This window comes from Corella eumyota, chromosome 4 (assembly GCF_963082875.1).
Source record: "Corella eumyota chromosome 4, kaCorEumy4.1, whole genome shotgun sequence".
Classification (NCBI taxonomy): Eukaryota; Metazoa; Chordata; class Ascidiacea; order Phlebobranchia; family Corellidae; genus Corella; species Corella eumyota.
In genome coordinates this window covers 12,081,152-12,106,249 of record NC_137493.1, presented here as the reverse complement: position 1 = coordinate 12,106,249, position 25,098 = coordinate 12,081,152, and the positions used below count along the sequence as shown (strand labels likewise).

Below are 25,098 nucleotides of genomic sequence, written 5' to 3'. Positions count from 1 at the left end.
CAATGTCATAGTTTGTACTTGTATTTTACAGCAAATTAATCCCATTTTTTGTATGTTAATTAAATTTTAATTAGTCTGTTTACATTTTTTTGTCTTAAAATATTAAGCATACTAGTCATAACAAAATCCTGTATTCAAATACGTATAATACCTCTACAAACAAAAAATATGACGTAGTTGTGAATGAATCAGAATTTTTAAATTTCTTTGGATTAATATTCTATTTTGGCTTACTTTTTTATGTCAAAATTAATATATTTATTAATTAAAAAAATATTGTCAATCTGCATGTAAAACTAAACATTTTTTTTAATTAAAAAAAAGTTTTTTTAACACTTAAATAGGTAAAATTGAAACAAACATACATTTTTTGGGTAACATTATTATAAATTCAATTATTTATATTACAATATGGTTGGTAAAATTAGCAAAATTTTTCCTACTGAAAAATTTACAACTTATTGTATTTCTTTCTTTACTAAAATGAAGAATGTTTATTTTTACTGCCTTATTTTGATCACATTGACCTATTTGAAAAAAATATTTTGTATTTTATAAATATTTATTCTAACATCAAATGCAGTATTAAAGTTTTAACTAAAAAAAATATAAATCTTATTTACAATAACAGTGTTCAATAATTTTTATATGAATTTACGTTGAAGTGTATTAAAAAAAAATAACCATTTGAGCACAGTATATGTAGAACTAATAAGCAACGTTTAAAAGCACCAATACTATTTAAAATATATTTTAATCTATAAAGAAAAACTAGAAAAATTTTTTTTTCTAAAAACTCTATATAAATTTTTATTACAAAAAAGTAAAAAAATATAAACATCAGAATTTGCTACATAAAAGTCACGTGACATTTGAATCCTTATGATGTCACACGCGAATCCCAGCCCTCGCCTTGTCCAAGATTTCTTTCTTTACCCTGGGGTAATTGGGGTTTTGGGAAAGCACCTGATGTGCTACATCGATAGCTTCAACGTTGCGTTTTGCCTTCAAGTAATTAAACGCAAGTTTGTATCCTAAAAAAAGAAATGTTTTGTTTTTAAAACGTAGATTGGTTTATTTTTTATTGTAATCTACTTAATCAGGCCAAGCATATGATAATTCTTAAAGACTTAAAAAACGTGTCAGCAATGGGAATTAGACAAAAGAAATTGTTAACTCTTTTTAATACTTTTAATATTTTATAAAATAAAAACTTATGGCTGCATCAACCTTGGAAGAGTTTAAAATATTATTTAAAAACTTAAAGTTTAAAATTCAACATAAAAACCATAAGAAAAAAAACGAAAATTTAAAATGTGGTTAAATAACTTTAACCCATTCACTTCGTTACACCGGAAGCTTTACAATGGGTGAATGGGGTCTATTTGGACCCGGTGTTAACGGTGCGTTGTGAGGCCCAGGTGGGTGCGTGTTTTATCAAAGGGGCTAATTTGACCCCAAAGCCACAAGGGTCAAATTGGGTCACGCGTACAACCCGATAACATCTATGGGTGAAAATTAACCGAAATGAGAATTGATTGTTTTCGAATTTTTGACACTCAGAAAAAATCCTTTAACAGATTTTTACCGCTTTAAACTAGGGAAAAATACAGTAATTGATTAAAAAGTTACTATTTTTATATACAAAGCATTTCATTCAGTAACAATACACCTTAACACGTTGGTTTAATTAGAAAAAAATAATTAACGCGGTGCTATTGCTTGATTTAATTTAAGATAAAATCATTTATTACACTTTTTTATGTGAACTGGCACAAACTCAATAGTAATTGTACACCAAGTAAGTATTTACTGACACTTAAGTAGTAATGTCAGAATAGCCACAAAATAAGCAACGGAAATTCAGGATTATTGTTTAAAACATTTGCGAAAATGACCTGGAGTAACCTCTGAACTCGGGGTTAATCCATCTGCCAAGCTTGTGGTTCTTTGGAATTGAGATAAATTATTTTTTTTTTTGAAAATTCGTGCGAGGCAGACTTGGTGCGTTTTTGCTCGGTTTAAATCCCATTAACGCAGTCTTAAACTTTAAAGTTTAATTACTAATTTTCCTGACAGTCAAAATTAAGTTGCTTTTAAAAACTTAAACAAAAACTAAACAGCCAAGCCCAGCAAACAACTTAATTTTTCAAAAAAATTCGCTAAAAAAGCAATTATTTAAAAAAAACTTCAAAAGCCCAATTTTTTTCCAAAATACAAAAACTTTTACCAATCAAATATAATTACTTTTACAAAAATAAACCTTAACATACCAATAACTGGATTAGACTTATTAGAATACTCCCAAGCCTTCTCATAATGGTTTGAGGCATCTTTGTAAGATTGTTCCTTCTCGAATATAAAGCCCTTGTATTCATATGCTTTGCAACATGACTGCAAAAATGAAAACACATCAATAAATATAACTTAATTAATTCAGTAGGTAGTGATTTAAGAATGTTTAAGTTCGATTTCTGGCCACTTTTATTTACCCAGTCTTTGCAAAAATAAGGGAATAGATTTTTGTCAAATTATTTACCCGAAAATCATATGCCTTATAAACCCACTTTTACCGACAATGAGAAATATTCTATTAATCTTTTTTTACCCTAACCCTTTTATAAAAAAAATGCTTACCCTAACGTAAGTTTTAAGTCCAAAGTGTTTACCGTTAATCGATATTTTAAAAATGGCAGAAAAAATAAACTGGTAGTTTTTTTTTATATTACTACTGCATTCTTGTTGAGTTTAAGTGTAAATTTTGCATTATATCGTTTATATAAAATTGGATTATGTTATCGATGGACGGTGATATACTTGTGACGTACAAAAAAAATTCAAGAATTAACAATGGCACATAAACGTATTTTAATTTTAAAACGAATTTAATCCAAGTCAAACAACACCTAAAACATACTTTATTATGTTCGAGACACTTGTTAAGAAGATCGTTGGCCATATCATATTTTCCTGCAGTGATGTAGAGATCTGATAATAAAAGCCAAGCTCGCTCGAAGTCGTCTGCCTCTTCCGAGGTCCACTGCATCTGTGTCACGTGATTAAAATTGTTGATTAATTTATATTTTATATGCTTTTAATTTCTGAATACGTGCCAAATCCAAACAATAATGTGTTATTTTTTTAAATAATTTTTTTATAAAATGCACCAATTGAAATTAAAGTGTGCTATCGAAGTACCAATAACAAGATTACAATACTTGAAAAATAAAATTTAGTGCAACGATATTAGATTTATTTAATTGCAAAATCACAGCATAAATAGTGTCCCTTAAGAATAGCATACCTTACATATTTATGGCAGGTCTAATGATTAAAATTAAATTTCCATTTTTCTTTGCCAATTTGAAAGTTATGTTATTCCAATGTAGTGTTTAGTTAGTCATGTATATTACCCCGAATATAAGTCTTTTTGAGATATTTTTTTCGCATAGGCTAATTACGTATTTTTACATAAATAAATTTACACAAAAATGTAATTTACCTTTGAAATACGTTTCAGTTGATTTCTAGCTCTTGGTGTTTGTTTTAATATCTGGTAAGCTATAGCCATCCCTAATAATGCAGGAACATAATCTTGCTGTAAATATAACAAAAAATTATAAGTTTATAAGATAAATAAATGCCCGATAGGTAACACAGTTGTTATTTGCTGTACCTAGACTCTAGACTATAAGAGAGAAAACCATTTGACCCAAAAAACATTAGACCGAGCACCAACATTTTTAAAACGATATATTACTGAAATTAAAGTTACATTTTTTCAAAAATTAGAGAACAATTTTAGGAGAATGGTTGTAGTAAGCTGGGGTTATTAGAAAATGCTTCAGATTCGGTACAATTTCATTTTTAAGCATAAAGTTTTTCGTCAAATGTATATTAGGTCAAATGGTTATTGATTAAAAAAACTTATTCCAAAAAACAAAACTTTTCCCTAAAATTATAAACAAAATTAACGTAAAATATTATAAAGCATATTTATTATAAAAATCACAACGTCTTTAACAACTAAATTGATATTTAAAATTAATGCAAAAACAAAAATATTTGACCTTTTGTTTGCAGATGTCGAGAAACGAACTCAGTGCCTTTTCAGCATGTGGTTTATGTTTTGTGGTTACAAGAACCATGTTTTCCAGATATTTGACTTTGTAAACATCACTTGACTTAAACTCCTTCACCAACCTTTCAGCTGTTGATAACGCACTGTTGTTTCCTGCTGAAGATTTATCTGAATTGCTGTAAAAAATAATTTATTTAAAAATAAACAAAAACTAAGAAAAATAAAAACATTAAAGAAAGTAAAATAAGTTGGAATTTTTAAAGCACAAAAAAATAAAACTTCTTTAGTGGGATTCGAACCACCAACCTGTCGTTTAGATTTTCGAACACCTCGCCACCCAGAGTTTGTTGATCAGGATTAAGGCAAATTCGAATCATATTTTCAACAGCTTTTTCACTCCAGTCCACATCGCATCTTGCTCTGTTGAATAACTGCAAAGCATCTTGAGCCTTTCCACAATACCTATTAAAATTCAAAAATATAATTTTCATTTAGAAAATCCCTCATAGTTTATTTTAAAAATAATTATATATTATTTGAATTTTATTAATTTTATATTTTTTGAATTTATATTTTAACTTTTGTTGTAATTTTAAAAGTTTATTATTAATATAAAATTCTTTATTATTTAAAGATTTTTAATTGTATGCAAATCTCCGCTATTAAATTTTTTATTCCCCTATTTTTGCCAAAATCCTCAAAAAAACAAAAATTTAAATATTTGCAAAGGAAGTAATACATATTTTAACAGTTAAATATTGAAATGTATTGGCCAATATTCACCAATAAAACATAAATCCCAGACCTACAACGACAGATTACAAAATTGCAAAAAATTCCAATAATTTGTTTGCCAATACAAGGTGTTAGTTAAGGGTAACCCAATTTTAAAAATCATTTTTTACGAAAACAATTATTCTAAAAATTATGGTAACTTTTTATAAATGAAAATATTTTTAAAAATGTTTTTTTTTTAACTTTATTATTTAAAAACTGTTTGTTTTTAGTATACGAAAATTTTAATAAATAAGAGGTCGTAGGGGTATATTATTTACCGTATTTTTTACATAGGAAGTCAAAGTATTCCCATTTCGAGAATATGTAAAAACAAAAGCAAAAAAACAGACTTGTTTGTATAGCAGGACTGTTAGAGTATTACTCATTCAACTTAACAAGATTCCCATCAAATTTCTGTAGTAATTAAATACAACACACAACTTGAACATAAAGTTATTTGATACCTAGTCAGACATATCTTAATTCCTATCAGACAGAAAAAAAAAATGTCTTATTTAATGTCTTATTTTTTTCAAAAAAATGTCTTATTTTAAAAATAGCTTTATTTAAACAAATAATAGGTTTGCGTTCCCCAAAATGTAAAAAAAAATTTTTTTAAGGGTTTGGTCCTTACAGAAAATTTACTGTAAAACAGTCTAAACAATAAACATCTAAATTTTACGTTAATATGTAGCCACGTGGTGTTATTGCGACTATGTAATATGAACACGATATGATAGGAAACGTCTCAAGTAATTTCCTATATCTTTACTTCACGCCGTCTGCTAAGGTCAGTAAGGTCAAAACATGTGTAGTCTCAACCCATAACCCTTTAACTACGATTAAACCATTACTAGGCAGGTACACAACGCATATATACGTCAGTGCGAACACAAAGAGTTCAATTTGAAATGTGACTCTGTAACTGAAGGGTTAGAGTCAGACGACGTTGTTTGGTCTTCAGTCTGCGGTTACCCAAATTTTTTAGTGTTTGTTGCCTATGTTAGGATAAAGGAGCACGCAGTTATATAATAAATAGTATATCCTGTTAAAAGGTATCAAAAAAGGCAATTTGATTATTTAAAACCGAATTCTATGTTTGAATTGATAAAAACATAAAAAAATTATTATTTGATAAAATATATATATTTTTCGGCAACATATTTTAATAGAACACGTGTAGTAAAATGTACGTTTGAGCATTTTTTATATTAAACAAAATAGGTTGTTTCAATTTTTTAATTGACAAATGCATCTCAATTAAAAAAAAAATAATTAATCACTACACGGAACTGCTAAATGTTGCCACAATTTCACTCCAGAAATAAACAAAACCAGACGTTACATATTAGTCATAAAAATACCAACTTACTACAAAGCACTTTGTGGCCAAACAATTTGTTTTGTTTTATTTTAGTCTAGACAAAAAAGATTAAACACTACAATTAATTAAAAATTTAAAAATTAATAAACTCGCAAATGCCCAAAATAAAATTATGCATAATTATTTTAAAATATTGTCGCTTTATTTTATTAAAATATTCTAGTCCGTAAAATTGTAAATAAAAAAAACAAAAGTGCATTATTTCAAATACCAAAAAAAATAATAAAACTTAACTTCCCTATTTTTTCATTTTTTTTTTTTTTTAAGTATTTAGTTTAATAAAAAATATTATAACACAAACAAATTTACATTTAACTGTTTAGAGTTAGCTTATAGTTAAATATTATAACAAAATTGTAGGAAAAAGAAAATGTGTTTTTTTCTATTGGGAGAAAACATCCCAAACAAAAGACACAAACATTTTCTACTAACTCAATAGCGCCAACGTGCGAACAAAAAAAAGTCAATTTTATGCGATCATTTTTACATAAACATAATGATATCCATCACGATATAGAGTATGGTTACTATAAAATTCAAAAATTACTCTCCCTTACAGAGCACGGGTATTTTATAATTAATAATTTAAAAGGGCTGCGACGTTCTCATAACTTAAAGCAGGTAATATAGCAGTAATAAGAAGTAAATTATAGTAGGTCTAAATCAATCCTCATGCCTTGATAAGAAATTTAATTTAAAAAATTTAAATATTTTTTGACCTGTTTGGAAGCACATTAAGTTTTCTTTACACAACGTTTTTAAAATTTATAGCTTTTGTTGTTAAGCAGATTTTTGACTTTAACATATTTAATTAATTCTTTCAGCGTTATGAGAGCGTTTCACTAATCACAGTTAAACGCTAAATATCGATTCTCGTTCGAAATCGATTAAAAGGTTGCCAATAGGGATGTATTGAAAATTGAGAAAGATCCTTTGTACATTTTGGGCAATATTTCGATTAATTATCGAAATAGGTTTTGAAAGTCAATTACTAAGCAGCAATAACAAAATTAGACTGTTTAAAGGTTGTTGTTATTGGAATCTAAGCTATACAACGTAAGTGTTAATAAGTTTAGAAAAATACTCTATGTTTAGGACGTAAGTCAGTGTTCACACATTGCAAATAAATTGAAAAATAAACAAACCATGGTTTACAGTTATGCCAAAGGGCGAATAAACGAAGTGATTATTTTTACAAGTCAGTCAGTAGAAAGAGAGTAGTGTAAAGCAATCATCACCAGCAATATTCAATTTGTTTTTCACACTTTGAACGTTATACGATTGCTCTAACGCGTACTGGCGACAAATTAAAATGAGATTTAAATTAAGGTATAGCTACTTATATAGCAAAGTACTGTATATAGATATATAGACAGTCAGCACGATTTAATCCTACTTCGGCGCGTAGAATGATTTATATAGATCAAAGTTATTAATGTATGGGTAAGTAATGCGTATGTAATAACGTATATTAAATTAGAAACTGTATCGAAATTCCAATAACATACATACGTATAGGAAAGTGATAGCATAGGTACCGTTTTACATTTAAATTAAAAACTATACAGTAAAATGTTCATTACAGTAGTATATATATCTATCGCTGAAGGCCCAAACAAAAAGTTAAGTAATGCTATGTAAAGCAACTGTATAAAAACTAGCACTTTTATTTTGAATAAAAATAGCTTTAAGTAATGTTATGGAGATCCTAAATCAATATTTTCCATTAGTTGGTGATATTGTCAAGTTAATAAATTTTGATATTATAAAATGATTGAATAACAACAAATGTTACGTGGTTTATGCATAATAAACTACTACTACTGTATACACTATAGTTGATTTTTGTAAAGCAAGTTATAGAACTGTGTTTATAGCTTTAATAATTTAAAATATATCAATATTAATATAATTCTTAAAACAAGGTATGTATGAAAAACGCTTTTTAGTGTTTGGCGAATTTGTTTTTTATTAGAATTAAATTTTGTTTTTTATTAGAATTAAATCATTAAACCAATGAACCTTTCAGAAAAAAAAGCAAAAAAATTTAACAAAATGAAAAAGAATTAAAAAATAGGGCAATTCCATATATAAATATACAATATTGGTTAACTATAGTCTTCTAAAGAAAACAAACCTAAATGGAATAAAATGACCTAATCACTGCTTAAAGGCTAATCATAACGACCGCAAGTCACTACAGCACCAAAGGATCAATATTTATAAATATTAAATTGCTTTTTTTGCCTTGCTGTCAACGCGGTTTTATTATTATTGAAAATGTCTATTGATTAAAGCCAGACGCTCGATACAAAACATAATCAGAAACCTTAACGAGTGTTTTGGTAATTAGAATTGAGCAGTTACAAAAATAACGCCCTTAGTAACTTTCAAATGAAAGTTATTTATAAGTAAGGTTAGCTTAAATAGCTAAAACAAAGTATATTAAGCTTTAGGAAATTATGTATTTGGGATCACTTGTAATTTATGGTTCTACGAATCAATTTCGAACCGTAAAAATAAAAGATGCAGAAACACTGTGTATTAATTTTCTTATAGAAATTACCTTTTATTAATAATATAATGATTAGAGAGTAAGGGTAAGGTAGGATTTGGTTAGAGTTTATATATAAATTTTAAAAAACCGTAGAAGTAATAGAAAATTTAGCGAGGACCGTAAAATTAAAGAGTTCGTTTGGGGACCATAAACTAAAACTGACCCAACTTGCTTTTTTGTTTTCAAAGTGTAATTATTTAATAATGTAGGTTTAAACAACTGTGGATTATCAAAAAATATTTTAAATAACTGAACGCCTAAGATCTAATGAAAATTTGCTTGAAAAATGAAGACTTATAATCCTAGAGAATATTCATCAAAAAATATAATTACTACAACATTCCTTTTTTTCGCTTTTATTCGCCCTGCAATATCACAAACATACTCGTGCGCAGGCAACTGTCTTTGCACGTCTACCCCAGACATCAAGGTTGACTGCCACCAGAAACACGTCACCGAAATCCCGCCACAACTCGCCACAGAAGTCCGGGGTGCAACGTCAATCGATTTGAGCCGAAATGACTTAGTCGAGTTGGAAGCAAACGCGTTTTACGAGCTGACTGAGTTAAGGACTTTAAATTTAAGGGGGAATGATATAGACCACGTGAGCGAAGCATCGTTTAATGTGACAAAGCTTCTGCCTTCACCTATTCGCTATCTAGATTTAACAGGTAAGCTTGTTATCAATTTTTAATATTTTTCAAAAAACTACGGATGATTTGACTTGCCCGGTGATCGAACATAGCAGACATCAAAATTTATATTTTAATAAAAAATATAAGTTTGCAGATATGTTTTTGCTGTAAGAAACTTTTTATGTATTACCTTACGATATGTTTTGTATTGCTATTAAAAAAGTGTGGGTTTAATTATTTGTAAACGCCAGTCTTAAGGGCGAATAGTTTGGCATTTGTGCGTTTCGGACCCGAAACCTGTCGGTTCGTAATCCGTTTCCATACCCAAAATAACACACTGCCGTATAATGTAAGATATCGGTTTAAGTTTAAGCACTGAAACATGCTACTCTGCGTTAAAAATAAATTATTCTTTTCTAACTAAACTAAGAAAAACTGAATGACATGAGTTAATTTTTTTAGATAACCACTTACACTTTGTACCACCTTGCTTCGGCGAGCGAGCACCCGATATTTCAAACTTCGATAATTTAGAAGTATTATTATTGGGCGGGAATTTATTTGGTTCTTATATCACAGTCGACTCTTTCAATGGGATAGAGTAAGTTTATTGTTTATACTAGATGTGCGCCTATTTCATGGGCCATATTTTTACCCAATTGATATACAATTAAATCGGTTAAATAGTCGTTTGCCTGTGGTAATTTTTGACGTCATTTTTCCTATTATTGGGGCTTAGAAATTGAACATCTATTACCATTAGGCTTTATCACATAAAGAATTAGGTTAAATGTGATGTATTTAATATCAGAAGTATGACACGTTATTAGAAAAATTAATGTGTTTTTATAACAACTTTTAGGAAATTAGAATAAATTTATTGAATTTTAAATATAAATTATCTGAAATAAAAATATTTTAACATTATTTTTAACAAACATTTATTTAAAAAATACTTTTTATATTTATTTATCAAAATCAATTTTTTTTCTAATTTACAGAAATATTCAGAAATTAGATATTTCGCAAAACTTTGTTCGTGAACTACCTGACCTTTCGTTTAAATCATTGGAAAACTTAAAAGAATTAATTTTATCCGATAACAGAATACCTGAGATCCCTTACACAATATTCCCAAGATACTTAGACTTAGAAATATTAAGGTAAATATAAATAAATATAAAAAAGGAAAAAAATTAAAAGTATAACTACCAAGAGATTTTTAAAATTCCATAAATATTTTTTTTGGTAGCAATTACCCATTTTTTACAGTAACACTAATTTTTGATTAACTCTTTTTATTTAATTTTTTTTTAAGTTTTTTTTTTTTTTTTTTTTTTTTATAAAATTATTTTTTTCAATTTTATTTGTTCAAAATATTTTAATTTTTTTCTCAGAGCTGACAAAAATACAATTAAAACCCTCCCACCTTTAATGCCTGAATCGTTGCAAGAATTCTACCTTTCACAAAACATGATAGGAAATATAACACGAACGGATGCGACTCAAATACAAAGATTAAATAAACTAAAAGTTCTGGATTTAAGCAAAAATCAAATCGAGTTTATTTATTATGGAACATTTTCCACTTCGCCCAATTTGCAGTTTTTAGATTTATCCGAGAATTTAATAAAGGTAAAAATTTATAAAAAAATTTTTAGATTATTGAAATTTTTAAAAAATGCCCGCCAAATCAAAATATCTTTTGTTTAGATCAAAAAATAAAACTACTTCATTTTTTTAACATCAAATTTTTTCTAAGTTCTATGACCAATATAATTAAAAAACATTAGTAAAATATTTCTGAAAAAAAATTTACCATTTTTTTTAGATTGTCATCAATTTTGTTTTTATATTACAGGTTATACCAAAAAACTTTCTAAACGGGGCCCAAAACCTAGAAGTACTTTTTCTACAAAACAACCCTTTACTCACATTTATATCTCAAGAAGCATTTGCTAATTTACTTAACCTCCAATACCTCGTTCTATATGGGTGCTCGTTAAAAACGTTTAGTCTCAAATCTAAAGACGCGATATCAGAAGAGTCGACCTCGCCGCATTTAAAAAACCTATGGCTTTTCGGTAACCCGATAAACTGTAACTGTGCTATATTACCACTGCTGAACTACGTCACATCACAAAACGTCAGCCTGGATTCGGAATTTCGGAACAACAACTACGGCGCAACTTTAACATCGTCGATAGCGAAGCAAAAACTGAATCAAATCGACGTGAACGTATTTAAGACGATATGCGTTAGCCCGTTGAATCGACATTACGCTGTTGTGGGTAAACCTATATTAGACGTTCCGTACGGTCATTTAAGTTGTCCAGATGAACCGATTTACGTTTTAATTTCGATTTTTTTGGGTATCATATCATTTGCAGCATCGATACCGGTTGTTTTTTGTTTAATTGGTTGTTATTTGTTGATTGTAAAATTTGGTAAAGTGCATTTAGGATGGGAGTTTGAAGAAAATGACGATTAGTTTTTTTTTTAATAATTTTTTACTTAACTTTACTTAATTTGCTAAACAATACATTTTATATGCCTAAAAATGCTCTACTTTTTTTAAGGTTTAATTTGTTTGCGATTTATTTAAAAACTTTCCAATAACCTTTAAATTGCAAATATTAAAAATTTAAATAATTATATTTTTCTTAATTATACAAATATTTTTTAGTTGCTCTACTTTATTAGCAACGTAGCAAAAGTACTGTAACTTTATTATTCTTTTTTATCGTAGCACTGATTATAAATGTTATTTATTAGCGCGTAATTTAAATAAATTTTCTATTTTCTCTTATCTGACATTTCAATATATTATAATAACAAACAAAACTAAGTAGAATACTGAATTATGCATATACACTTTTACTTACTAAACCTGTTTTAGGTCTAGCTTAGCAAAAATATACCTTTTTTACTTTATCTTATATATGATATTTAGTAACAAAATTAGTAATTAAATATGTAAACAAATATTTTTAAATTTGTTTAGATAATAAAGCTAAAAAGTTAATTTACAATGTTGGTTAATTTTTAAATGCTATTTCTTATCTTAAAAATAAAAAGGCATAACCAGAAAAATTTCGAAAATGGATTTTTTTCTTAACAAACCGAAGCCATGGGTTCGATTACCACCGGTGTCTTTTTTATACTGCAATATATATCTTTAACCAGTATTAAAAAAAAAATCTAGTTTGTTTGTTCAATAAAACATACCCCTGTGCTTAGCCTGTATACTTCTTACATCAGAAAAATTTAAATTTTTGGTGTGAATTGACTTACCATTCGTACAGTCCTTTACAGTATTGAAACCCAGCGTCCATAGCTGTTCTACCCTTTCCTACCTTCTCTTCAGCAAGTGTGATAAACCTGTTAGCCTCGCCCAATTCACCTCCTCTGCGTAGTAATGTTATAAGACGAGCAAGGGCCTGAAATATTGTTAGTTTATATAATTGTCCATGTAAACAAAAAACTATTTCATTAAATAAAAATTTTCTGGAAAACAAAATTTCGAAAACAACATTCACCGAAATTTAAGTCAACAATTTTCAATAATTTAAAGTCATTTTTTAGAGAAAGGGTATATGGGTAAATTGGGGTTAATAGAGAATGTTTTAATGGTAGTAAAATAGAGTTTTTGAACACACTTTACGGTCAATCGTCTATTTGATCAAACAGTTTTAAGCAATTTGACGGTAATCCAATTTGAACTAATTAAATGAAAGTAAAACAATTTTTCTGCTGTATTTGCTGTTTTTTTTTGTTTAACGACCACATTTAAATGCCTACGGTAAGTTAAAAAAGTTCTAATAAAATACCCAAATTCTCATGTAATGTTTTTAAATTTTAATTTAATTTTACAAAAATTTAAAAAAGTGATAGCCGATATAACTACATAAATTATATTTAGATACCTTAAATAATTTTAACTAAGCGATTAAATTATAAAATACATTTTGATCGTGTTAAAGGAATACAGTTTTATATTGCTATATTAATATTCATGTTTACATTTATATCAAGCATTACGTCACTGATTTGCAACTGGCCCGCGATCATTATTTTAATTGATTTATCCCCGCCGAGACTTATTTTAAAACAGAGGTATTCTCGTTTACGTAATTATTATAAAAGGATAAGGTACTTGATCGATTTTCAATTAAAATATTGTAAAAAAACAACACTAAATAAATATGTATAAATACTGGACTAGTCGAATTACTGTTATTTTACCAAAATAACATTTGACCAAAAATCAAAAACTACATGACCGAAAATGCCATTAAAAATATTGACCCAAATTTCGGTAAAATTTCAAAGGTTTTCGGCAATATATGCACTACCCAAACCAATCTGAAAAAAATACTTAAAATTTGATAATAGTTAAGTAATAACTTAATTTTACCTCATAATGGTCAGGTTTAAGATCTAGTAGTTGTTGGTAATGGTAAATAGCATCCTGATATTGTTTTTTACTGTACATCACATCAGCCATCATCTAATATTATTAAAACGTAAAAGTTTGGCCAAAGTGTTTTAAATTAAAAAGTATTGTTGATGCATAGAGCAATGTTTATGTAAAGGGTAAATTTTAAATCATTAAGTCTAGAGTTCGAATCCCACTGATAACACATTGTTTACAATCATTTAAAAGCATTTCGTTATACCTGATATACTCCAAAACAGTAAAATTCTAAAAGAAATTTGCAAAATCTTTTTTACTTAATGCGTTTTTTAAATCTTTCTTGTAATATTTACAAAACCTGTTTAATTTTTTTAGTATTTTAGCGAACCGAAAGGTTTTGGGTTTGAGTTGCCCAAATGCCACACTATTTGCCCGGCGTTTACAGACAGCTCAAATGATGTCAAACTGAAACACCCCTTTTTAAAAACATTAATAACCCATAACCGAACCAAAAAACTGTAGACAAAAATTTTTGTAATGTCATTTTACTCACCATACTTGCTTGATCGTTTCCATCACTCGACAAACGAAGAGCTTGCATGCAATATTGTTGACATGAATCCAAGTCACCAGTTTGTAAGAACAACCGAGCTAAATCAACCATTATCTGAACATAAAAAAACGTGAATTTATCCGTTTATAATTTATATCCTTTATGTTAAACAAATTATTTTATAAATTAAAAATATAGCATTTTTTGCATGTTTGAAAAGCTTACAGTTACATGTGCAAGTTTAATAATTATACTCGTAATATATGCCCGTTTTTAATATACCCGCACACCACAAACGGCAGTTTTTCGGAAACAAATTTCAAAAAAAATAAAATGATTAATATTTTCAAAAAAAAAATTAATATTTAAAGTTTTTTCACCTCCGCGTCGGTTTCACAATAAATAATTGCCTCCTTTCTGTATTTAATTGCTTGTTGAACATTATTCTCAAATGTCTTCGAGTGATCGGACATCTTACAACATATATCAGCAGCTAAACGTTTTTGTCCAACTGCTAAGTCTGGTTGTTCAACTTGAATTCGTTTTAATACCCGAGCCTTAAAAAAGAATTAAAATATTTGTACATTTTATAAAATAGTTTTAAATTATTATAAGGGCATTCTTAGATGTAAATAATATATTAGGGTTTCAGATTTTTATTTTTTTGCCAATTTATGTATACAAAAAACTTATTAATTTTTGGAAATGTAATTTGTAGGTAAATTATACTTAAAACTCTGCTGTCATGTTATCGAAAAAAAATTTACCAAATAGACATTTGACCGAAAAATATATGCCTAAAAACTTCATTTTTCGGAAATTATGATATTTTCTATTAACTTACCAACTTTACCCTTACTATTCTTGGAACAAAAAAATTATGACCCGAATTTTCGTAAAATGTTGTATTTTGTGCAAATTGTATTTGCTTACCTGCGTATCTCTCGCCTGTGTAAGGTAAGCAATTTCATCATCATGTTTCCCATTCTCCCTACACAAGGTTGCCAACAACATCAATCTTTTCGTTTCGTTGATCGAATTTTCAAGAACGTTTCCGCTATCATCGTCCACGCTCTTATAGTAAAAGATTTTGTTATAAAAGAGTTTGTTGGATATCTGTTATTACCGGCAGCGTGGTGTGATGGTTAGAATATTTTGTTTTACTACATTAGGTCCCCGGTTCGATTCCTAGTGTTGTAATGCTCTAGCGCTTTTGGTAAGGCGTTATAAACGGTACAAACTCCCGTCAAGCCAAAAAAAACAACAACTGAAGTTTAATAATCAAGAAAATATAATTAACAAAATCCTTAATAAATTAAGACAAGATCAGGTTTTACACTGTGTTCAAGCTATAACCTTCCCACATCAAAGATAAATATAGTCAGAAAAAAATATGCCTTTTTGTTTATAATGTCTGTGACACTTTGTTTATATATAAAAAAAAAATTATTTCATAATTTAACATGTCATGACAGAAAAAAAATTATAAGGTAAAATAAAATACAATATTCCTACTTGTTGTAACACCCTCTCAGCTTTGGTATAATGTTTCAACCTCAATAATAAATCAGCAAGTTCAAATCTTAAATGACCTTGTTGACCATTCTTCAATGCTGTTTCATAATAAGTGATAGCCTGCATATAAAAAAAATATAAAACAAAATAATTTTACAATAATAATAAAATCTGTGTTCTATAAAAGTTCAATAAATGTATAAATATTTAATAATTTGGCATGTGTTAAATCATAATTTACATTGTCATTTTTTTCTACGACATGTATTGTTAATTGTAGAATTCTTTCTTAACATTTTGACTAATATGTAAACCATTTAATTTAAAAAAAATTAATAAAACCTTTTTAAAGTCGTGAGTTTTAATAAGTGCTTGACCGATTTTGCTTGCAAGTTTTCCATCTTTGGGGTTTCTTTTTAAAGCTTGCTCATAAACTTCTATTGCTTTTTCAGGCTAAAATAAATAAAAAAAAATTAAATATATTTTATTTTAAAAAATATAACAAAAAATCCAAAAAAATTTAATAAATTTCATAACCAGTAAATTGTATAGCCTATTCAAATTCAGTATACTTATATAAACTTAAACATTATAATTTTCATAATTTATACCTCTTGTACTTTAATGTAAGCATCACCAAGTAATAATAAAGAATGTGCAGTAGGTTGTTTATCAACTAAATCCCTGAAAAATGTGTTTTAAATATTAACAATATAGTATTATAATTTTATAGATATTGTTTTTTTTAATATAAAGATATTTTTATATGTCAAAAATTATAGCAATTTTTTTTTAAAAATACTTATATATAATTTTTTTTTAATGTTTTGAAAATATAAAAAATTTTGAAAATATAAAATTTACCTGTAGCAGCTTGTGTATAGTTTTTTGTCTCGTTTATGATTTAAATAAATGGCTGCCATCTGTTCTTTAGCCTGTAAGAAACAGTAACAATTAATAAAATAAAAAATTTATAAAACACAAGTTTAACAAACAACTTAAAAAAAATATTTATAACATAATCATAACCTTTAAGTTCTTTTAAATACTTTTCGATTAAAGATGCAATTTTGCTTAAAACCAATATTTGATAATAAAAAATTTTTAAATAATGTGTCAAAATATAGGAATTATACCTGAACATAATAAGGTTGGTCTGGTGTTATACCACGAAGAATTGAGAGAGCTTGCTCTATTTCACCTCTTTTAACTGCTAAGTCAGAGTTAGCAACCCTTACTCTTATCTAAAAATTTGTAAAAAATGTTTTTGTTAAAATATGTTTTACTTATATAATATACTTCAATGTAAGCACCATTTGTATTAATTTATCTTTAATAAAAACAAAAAAAATTAGAGTAACATTAGTTACCCTGGCCCAGTCTAAAGTTAACTTTAGCAGTTTTGGGTATTATTATTCATAAGTGCCTGATATTTAATTTACTAATTGGTTTTTGGCCAGACAGAGTTTATATCGTTTATAGCCCCTTACTTTAAGTACTACAGCATTGAATCCAGGACCTTATGTAGTGAAACCAAGTGTTTAAAACACTATGACATGTCAATGCTACAAGATATGTTATCATGATAAAAATATTTATTTCATTATGTTACCTCTTCTGGTGTGCCTTGAAAAGCATTCATAGCATCTTGCATTACCTTTGCAGCTTCATGCTATTTTATAATAATAAATTTGTTTTTAAATACAATTTTTTATTTAAAATTTACATTTTTTTATATAACTGTGACTAAAAAAATGCAAGGCAACATGGATGTTATATTATTTAATATATAAATTTTATCATAATATTATAATTATTCCTTGCAATTTCCGTTGATTGTATTTTGAAATTAAATTTAATAGACTAAGGAAATGTGGTTTTTAGATTTGCTTTTAAAATATATATTACAAAACATACCGCTTTTAAGAATAAAGCCTTAGCTATTTATTTTAGCATATTGTTTTGGCAAAATTTAGTAGCATAAACGTATATTCAGTCCTATAACTTAAAATTTTTTTTGTAGAAAATTTATTTTATGCCAATTTTAATAAAATAGTACCTAAAAATATGTAGAACCTACGGATTAAACAGATATCAAATAAAACAAATTTTTTGAAATAAAGTTAAATAGGTAGAGTTAAGGTGTGATCCAATTTATCTAGAATATTTTAAAGCTTTTTTAATATTTGTAAAAGATTTTTAGAGTATTTTACACCAACCTGTTCATTGTTAGCTAAATGAGCATCCACCAACTCCAGAAATATTGACAATCGATCGTTATTTTCAACTGCTATTACTTTCTTTCCTAATTTACATAAAAAAAGTTTAAAAAATTTTAAAAATTAAGTTTAAAAATATTTATAAAAATTGAATAAAAATGTTTGTATTAAAAATGTTAAATATTATAAAAAACTTGAAAATGAAATTTATTCTCAACCTTTTTATAAATTATTTCTTTAAAAATCATTTAACAATAAAATATTCTGAAGAATTCTAATCAACTATACACCATGTGTTAATGTTTAAAAGCATGTTAGTTTTTCTACCTATTTACACAAAAATTCACCATTTAAATACAAAACCTAATATAAAATTTTCCTTTTTCTTGACCCCAACTAATTAAAACAAAATACCTCGATTTTGTTTCATAATAGCAGACACCGGTCTCTTAATACCAGGTAATGATAATGCCAACTTTAAAGCTTGTATGCAGTCAACCAATCTCTCAGCATGTCGTAAAGATCGAGCTCTTACGAGTAAGTACAAAGGGTGATCACGAATCTAAATGTCAAACATTTTTTTAAATTTATTTCTAATACAATTTTTTGAAAAACAAAATTATAGTTTAAAAACTCAAGTCCTTTTATTGTGCCTTTTTTTTCATTAATAAGCACAAAAATAAATAATAAATCTAATAATTTTACCAGTACTTCTTAAGTACAAGTTGCTGAAAGATATAAAAACAAAATTGTTATCGAAATAAAGGTCCGTTTATTATTACTGAAAAATACAAAAATGAAATAAAAAAATTTATTTGATAAAAAACACAATATAACTAACATTAGTAAATTGTTCACTTATAAACAGTTAAGGTTTTACCTCAAAGTTAAAGCCAAGGGCAGTCTCAAGATATTGTTCAGTTGCTTTGTAGTTTCCCAAATGTTGATAGATTTGTGCAGTTAACAAGTGGGCATCACCGTAAGTTGAATCCTGGTCCAAACAATGTTTTAAAGTAGACATCGCACCATCTGAATCACCTGTAAAAAACATATCAAAATTTTTCTTAAAATATCAAAAAATTAAATTTTTTGATATTGTCAGATTATAAACTACAATATATGTGTAGAAATTATTTTTTTCTAGTTAAAGGCTTTGCATTGTATAGCCTATAATTTATGTTTTAATCAGCATAAATTCATGGGTTTAATCCCCACTGCTGCAATGTCGATGCTTATTTAAATACCGCCAAAAATAATGAACAAGTCAATAGGTGTTATCCAATAATACTACAAACTGCAAAACGCAATTAAAAAATGATTCAAAGTGACAAATGTTATCTAAAAATTAGGCTGTGTAAACAAAAAAATAAATAAACAAGAAAAAGTTGTAAAAAAATTACCTGAAAGAAAAAGGACTTTAGCATAAGAATACAAAGCCTCCAATAAACCAGGTATATGTTTGGTCAAAACTTCCAACATTTCCTTGCACAAGTTTAAAGCTGGAGAAATAGCTTGACCACTCAACACAGGCTAAAACAAAGATACAATTATAAACATTTATATTGGGTCATTTGATTAACAATGTGTTGTATTAATTAGACTATAAAATAACACAGACACTAAGAAAAAGACTTGCATTTTCTACATAGGGGGCATTGGGGCAACTTAAACTCGAAATCCGTTGGCTTGTATATAATGCCTTGACTCATATACCAATGCAAAAACTAATTTACAATGGACACAGTGCAAAAGCTTATTATTTATAATATAAATTTAAATGTCTAATTAATAATAGGTTACATTAACGTTCAGTTGGCCCTTACAATAAAAAATTTTCTTTATGGTAGGTGGGTAAATTACCACAAACAAAAACAACATAACAGTAACCGATCAAATGCAAAAAATGAATTCAACAAGGCTAGCACATAACTAGTATGAATGTTTATTACCTGTGAGGGAGATATTCTTAACACTTCTTTTACCAACTCCATCACCAGATCAGGATTAACTTTCATGAAAAATTCGATTCCATATCTTCCCCCCGCCACTGAGTTCATATGATTCTCCCAAGCTGTGCTCGCAAACTTTAGAATCTCTTCCTGAGATTTGGAGAGGCAGCGAGCGTGAAGAACTTTAAGATACCAGACCTCCTGTAGTGTTAAGGAATTTTTAAACATGTTAACTATAATAATTATTTTTACAGGTTAATTAGATAAATCATGAATTAAAATTAAAATGTTATGTTTTTTAATAAAGCTTTCAAAGTTTAAAAAAATTGTGTTTTTTTCCTACAGAAAAGGACTGTGAGATAGCTAAAAAGTATAAAGTTTTTATAAAATTACCATATATGACACCTACAGTTACTAATTTAGCTAAATCAAAAAAAAACATTTAAACAAAACACACAATATCAAGTAATTTAAAAAAATAAACTGACATTGGTATCTTTTTTAAACAGTTTGTTATAACAAAAAAGGATAGCTTTTTTAGGCAAAAATATTATTTAAAAAAAAACGCTTAAAAGAAAAATGCTTATTTTAAAAAAATACAGAACTTACAGATAAATTGTCACTGATAGAAGATTCCAGAAAATCAATAGAATCATAAGCATCACTTAATAAAGAATTATCTGAAGATTTAGTTGACTCATATTCAATTAATTGACATCTAACTCTCCCAATTAATGTTAAAACATAAGATGAATCAAGCTCAGCAGCGTTGTCAAAGCATTTTCGACAATCTTTTAGTTTATCCTAAAATTTAAAAAATATTTAAAAAAAAAAAAAAATTAATTTAGAAAAATAATAAAAACAGAAAAAAATACATAAAAACAATAACTCACATTCAATTTAGTGCTATTATTTAGATTAAACATTTTTTTAAATATCCAAAATTAAAAACAAAAAGCATAACACAAAAAATGAAATAATACTGAATACACTTGATAGTGTCTTATTATTCAGTCCAAATATTGGAATTTATTAATAATAAATGAGTTTGTGGTCTTTGCGGATTTTGAATGTTGAGAAAACATGTAACATGACAAAAATCAATTTATCAAAATCAAGTTTTAAAATATAAAAACAACTTTATATAAAAACAAACAAAAAAATTAATATCCTAACAATTATTTGTGCCAGAAAAATTTAAGTGTAATAAATATAACATTAACAAGTAACATTTATTTAATACACATACTTCAAAATAAAATTTATTTTAATACAGTGAGTATAATAACTGAAAAATATGTATATAGTGAAATGGGCTCCTAATACTAAAAATCACTGAAAAATACATTTATCTGAAAACCAAAATTTGGGTTTTTCCCAGATAAAGGGTTAGGGTAAGAGAGGTAAAAATGTGATGTTGTCTGTGAAATAGTGTTTTAAGGCATATATAAAGTTTTTAGTCGAATGTCTATTCGTTGAAATAGATTTTGGTAATATGACAGTCTTCCATATCAATTGATCATAAAATTAAAATTAAATAAAGTTAAAATTTAAAAATAAATTTTATTTTGAATAAGATATATTTACCATAAGTAACAACTGCATGCCTAGTTCATAAGCATACTCAGCACTGATAGGGTTTAAAGATACAGCTCTTTCAACTAAAGTGTAAGTCTGGTTTAAGATTGGCAAATTTCGACCACACTGAAATAAAAAGGAATTATTTAATCTTGTTTTAATCAATTAAAATTCAATATTTGTTAATTTATATATTTAAACTTAACTTTTTCAACTTAATGTTTTTGCACCAATTGTATTATTTAATTACATAATTTTCCCAAAAAAAAAAAAAAAAAAATTTTGAAACTCCTATTTATATGCAACCTTAAGTGATAGTATACTATAAAATTAATTTTCTTTCCTTAACATTATATATTTCTTCAAAAACAAAGATATTCATACTTTCCAAAAAAAAAAGAAAAAACGTTTATTTATTTAGTTTAAAAATATTTAAACAAAATTGTTTAAAAAGTTGACTCACCATTCTAGAGAAAAGCTTTCCGGAAGAATAATAGAGCTCATCATTTTGGGGTTCAAATCGATCAATGACCTACAAATTGTAAAAGACAATGTCATTACACAGTAACAAATCTATTGTATTTTAAATATTAAAATATCAAAACAATAAAAAGGTGTTTTAATTAAATGCTTTAAATTAATGATTATCTATATTGTATTTGATATATACAGAATCGTAGTATACATATTACCATACTTTTTATATATATTAATAAAATGTTAAATAACAACAAAATTATTGTTTATTAAATTCTACAAAACCTTAAAATCACATCAGTTTTCTAATAAGGGTAACCCCCAGCAAAACAGGGAATAAAGCTTTTTTAGTGATTGTTGTTAAGGCATTTTTACCTGTATCAGTTCTCCTAGTTTGTTTACAGCATCTGAGTATTTTCCCTCCCTACCTAGAGTGTAAAGAATTTCCATTCTTAAACCTTCAGGGTGGTGTGGACTCATTTTCAACAACCTATCAGCAATATATAGTAAAAAACAAAAATTATTTTTACAATATATGTATATTTTGTGTATTTTTTGTTTTTGCAATGCATCTCAAAAACTTTTTTTTAATTTTTTAAATTAAAACAAAAATATTACACAAGAAAGTTTAATTTAAAAAAAATTTCACCTTTGCGTAGATTCGATCATCTGATCCCAGTTTTGCATTTGTAAGTAAACTCTTATTCTTTCAACATATCCAGGCACGAAGTTGGGAAAAGCAACATTAACTTGATGAATAGCTTCTAAAGCATTTTTCTTCTTACCATAATGCATGTTGTATCTTAATTAATTTCGTTAACAAAACATTAAATTTAAATTGATTAAGTAATTTTTAAAAAATGTGTACCTATAGATATATATTTAAAGAAACCTATTGTAAATATGTTTGGTATAAAACAAATTAAAAAAAAAAGACATTAATTTTTAAAATAAAAAAAAGTATATAAAAAAATTAAATATACAAACTAAAATAAATTAAAATCTTAACACTAGCCATACAAGTAAACAAAAGTGTAGAAAAACAAAAAATAATTTATCAAGTTTTCCCTCACTTTGCTTTACCAAGAATACCAAATGGATCATCTTGACCCTGATCAAAATATTTTATTGATTTTTTTCGCAAAATTTCTCGATCCGTTCTTAAATCAAACCAACCTTTCAACACAAGACCCTGAATAACAAAGTTAAAATAAATAACTTGAAAATTTTCAAACTATATACATCTTTTTTAAAGTTTCAATTTAAGCATATAACATTTTTTAATACAATTACTATATTATAGTGATTTTGTTGTATTGTACTACTATAGATTGTAACTAATTTAGAATAAAATGTTAAAATTTATAAAATGGTTTCTTAACGTCAAAAAAAGTCAAAACAATGAATTATTCTCACAGATTATAATTTTTACGCTTAAGAAAATTTTAAATCACTTGTATTTTACGGTTTTCTTAAACCAAAAAATACAAAAAAAGTTGCAAAAAAGGTTAAGTAAAGAAACAATTCAAAAGAACTGCTATGATAAAAAATTTGTTTAAAGGCATAAAGTAAGACTGATTTAAAAAACTTTAATTACTAAAAAAATATACCTGTTTAAATTGTTCATTTGCTTTAATTTTATCAAGATATTCCTTGGGACTTCTACTACCCCCTGCAAACCAGATCGCAACCACAGCAAAATAAAGTTCCAGGTCTGTTGCGTTCCTCTTTAGATCATTGATCTTCATCTCAAGAGCATCAATCGAGGACCGATCTGTTTAAATTTGTAAAAATTAAATAATTAAACAAACTTAATGACTGAATATGACGTAAGAAGTAATGTTTTTTTAATCTTTGATACATTTATATGTTAATTTAATTAATTTATTCTGAATTTTACCTGGATTTCTAGCCTTAGCATAGGCAGTACACAGAGCAATATGAGCCCCAATAGTTACATTTTGTTTGTCTTTTACAAGTTCCAACTCTCTTGTAGCTTCTTGTAATTGATCTTAAAAAACAGAAAAAAGTTATTAGCATAAACAACAGGTAATCATTTGAATATCAAATGTGAATAAAATAACGACCAAGTAAAACCTACATAACATAAAACTTAATGTATATGCCTTTAATATTTAAAAAATAAACAATTTGTAAGTCTTTGAAATATAAAAATGGTGTTTGTGGTGTGTAGATAAATTATTACAAGCAAATATTAGTTGCAAGTTGCGTTCATATAATGACAAAACTTATTAACATACTATTGAATAACAACTACTTTTTTTTTAATTTAAAAAACAAAGTTGACAAAACAAAGTTGACTTACTTTCACACAATAGACCAAGCCCCTTATAGAACGACAGCACAGAGTCAGATCCATATTTTCTCATAGCATCAAGAGCGATCATTTGCACATGCCTATAGTAACCCTCATGTAAGTTGTAGTTAAGAGTCGCCTTAAAAAATAAAATAGAACTTCTATGATAACAAAAAAATAAAAAGCAAAATGTTTTGAGTTTTTTTATGATTACACAAAATAGTTTTTTTAATTTTGAAAAAAAAAATTTTAAAACAAAAAAGTTTGTTTACAACAGTTAAAGTTACTAATGATTATAAAATAACCACAGTGCGTATTAAAAAAACTATCATAAAATTATCCTTTATAAAGGATTAAACCTTACCAGTGTTTCTAAATCATCGGCTGCCATTTCTTTAACTTTTTAACTTAAGTTTTACACAAAAAACTTACAAAACCTATCACATGCAAAAAAATAGAATCAAAAAACAATAAAAAAATAATTTCAACCAGCAACTTAACATATTACTCTAAATCAAAATAAATAAATATTTGTTTAAAAATTTCTAAACTTTTAATTAAAGAAATTTATATACATAAATACATTCACGCAATTTAATGGTAAAAAAATGCTTTGATTTATAAATAAATAAAAAAATT

The 25,098-nt window shown here is 26.7% G+C and overlaps 2 protein-coding genes across 2 annotated transcripts; one reads left to right on the top strand and one right to left on the bottom strand.

Moving 5' to 3' along the window:
• Positions 1–594: 594 nt before the first annotated feature.
• LOC145751592 (tetratricopeptide repeat protein 21B-like) lies at positions 595–24,963 on the bottom strand. Its single transcript, XM_082567775.1, has 32 exons — positions 24,824–24,963; positions 24,469–24,598; positions 24,043–24,153; positions 23,753–23,916; positions 23,216–23,334; positions 22,792–22,944; positions 22,518–22,632; positions 22,129–22,197; positions 21,675–21,791; positions 20,697–20,891; positions 20,088–20,288; positions 19,539–19,668; positions 19,019–19,176; positions 18,553–18,700; positions 18,139–18,224; positions 17,532–17,591; positions 17,056–17,163; positions 16,784–16,854; positions 16,531–16,603; positions 16,262–16,372; positions 15,920–16,039; positions 15,338–15,478; positions 14,785–14,961; positions 14,405–14,518; positions 13,852–13,944; positions 12,729–12,874; positions 4,388–4,543; positions 4,071–4,257; positions 3,503–3,598; positions 2,918–3,046; positions 2,274–2,394; positions 595–1,034 (listed from the first exon to the last, which is right to left on the bottom strand). Exons 1-32 carry the CDS (start codon positions 24,848–24,850, stop codon positions 889–891), a joined length of 3,972 nt encoding a protein of 1,323 aa, XP_082423901.1. The 5' UTR covers positions 24,851–24,963; the 3' UTR covers positions 595–888.
• On the top strand, positions 8,746–12,226 carry LOC145750422 (uncharacterized). Its single transcript, XM_082566461.1, has 5 exons — positions 8,746–9,470; positions 9,897–10,035; positions 10,436–10,597; positions 10,832–11,069; positions 11,296–12,226. Exons 1-5 carry the CDS (start codon positions 9,086–9,088, stop codon positions 11,923–11,925), a joined length of 1,554 nt encoding a protein of 517 aa, XP_082422587.1. The 5' UTR covers positions 8,746–9,085; the 3' UTR covers positions 11,926–12,226.
• Positions 24,964–25,098: the final 135 nt, after the last annotated feature.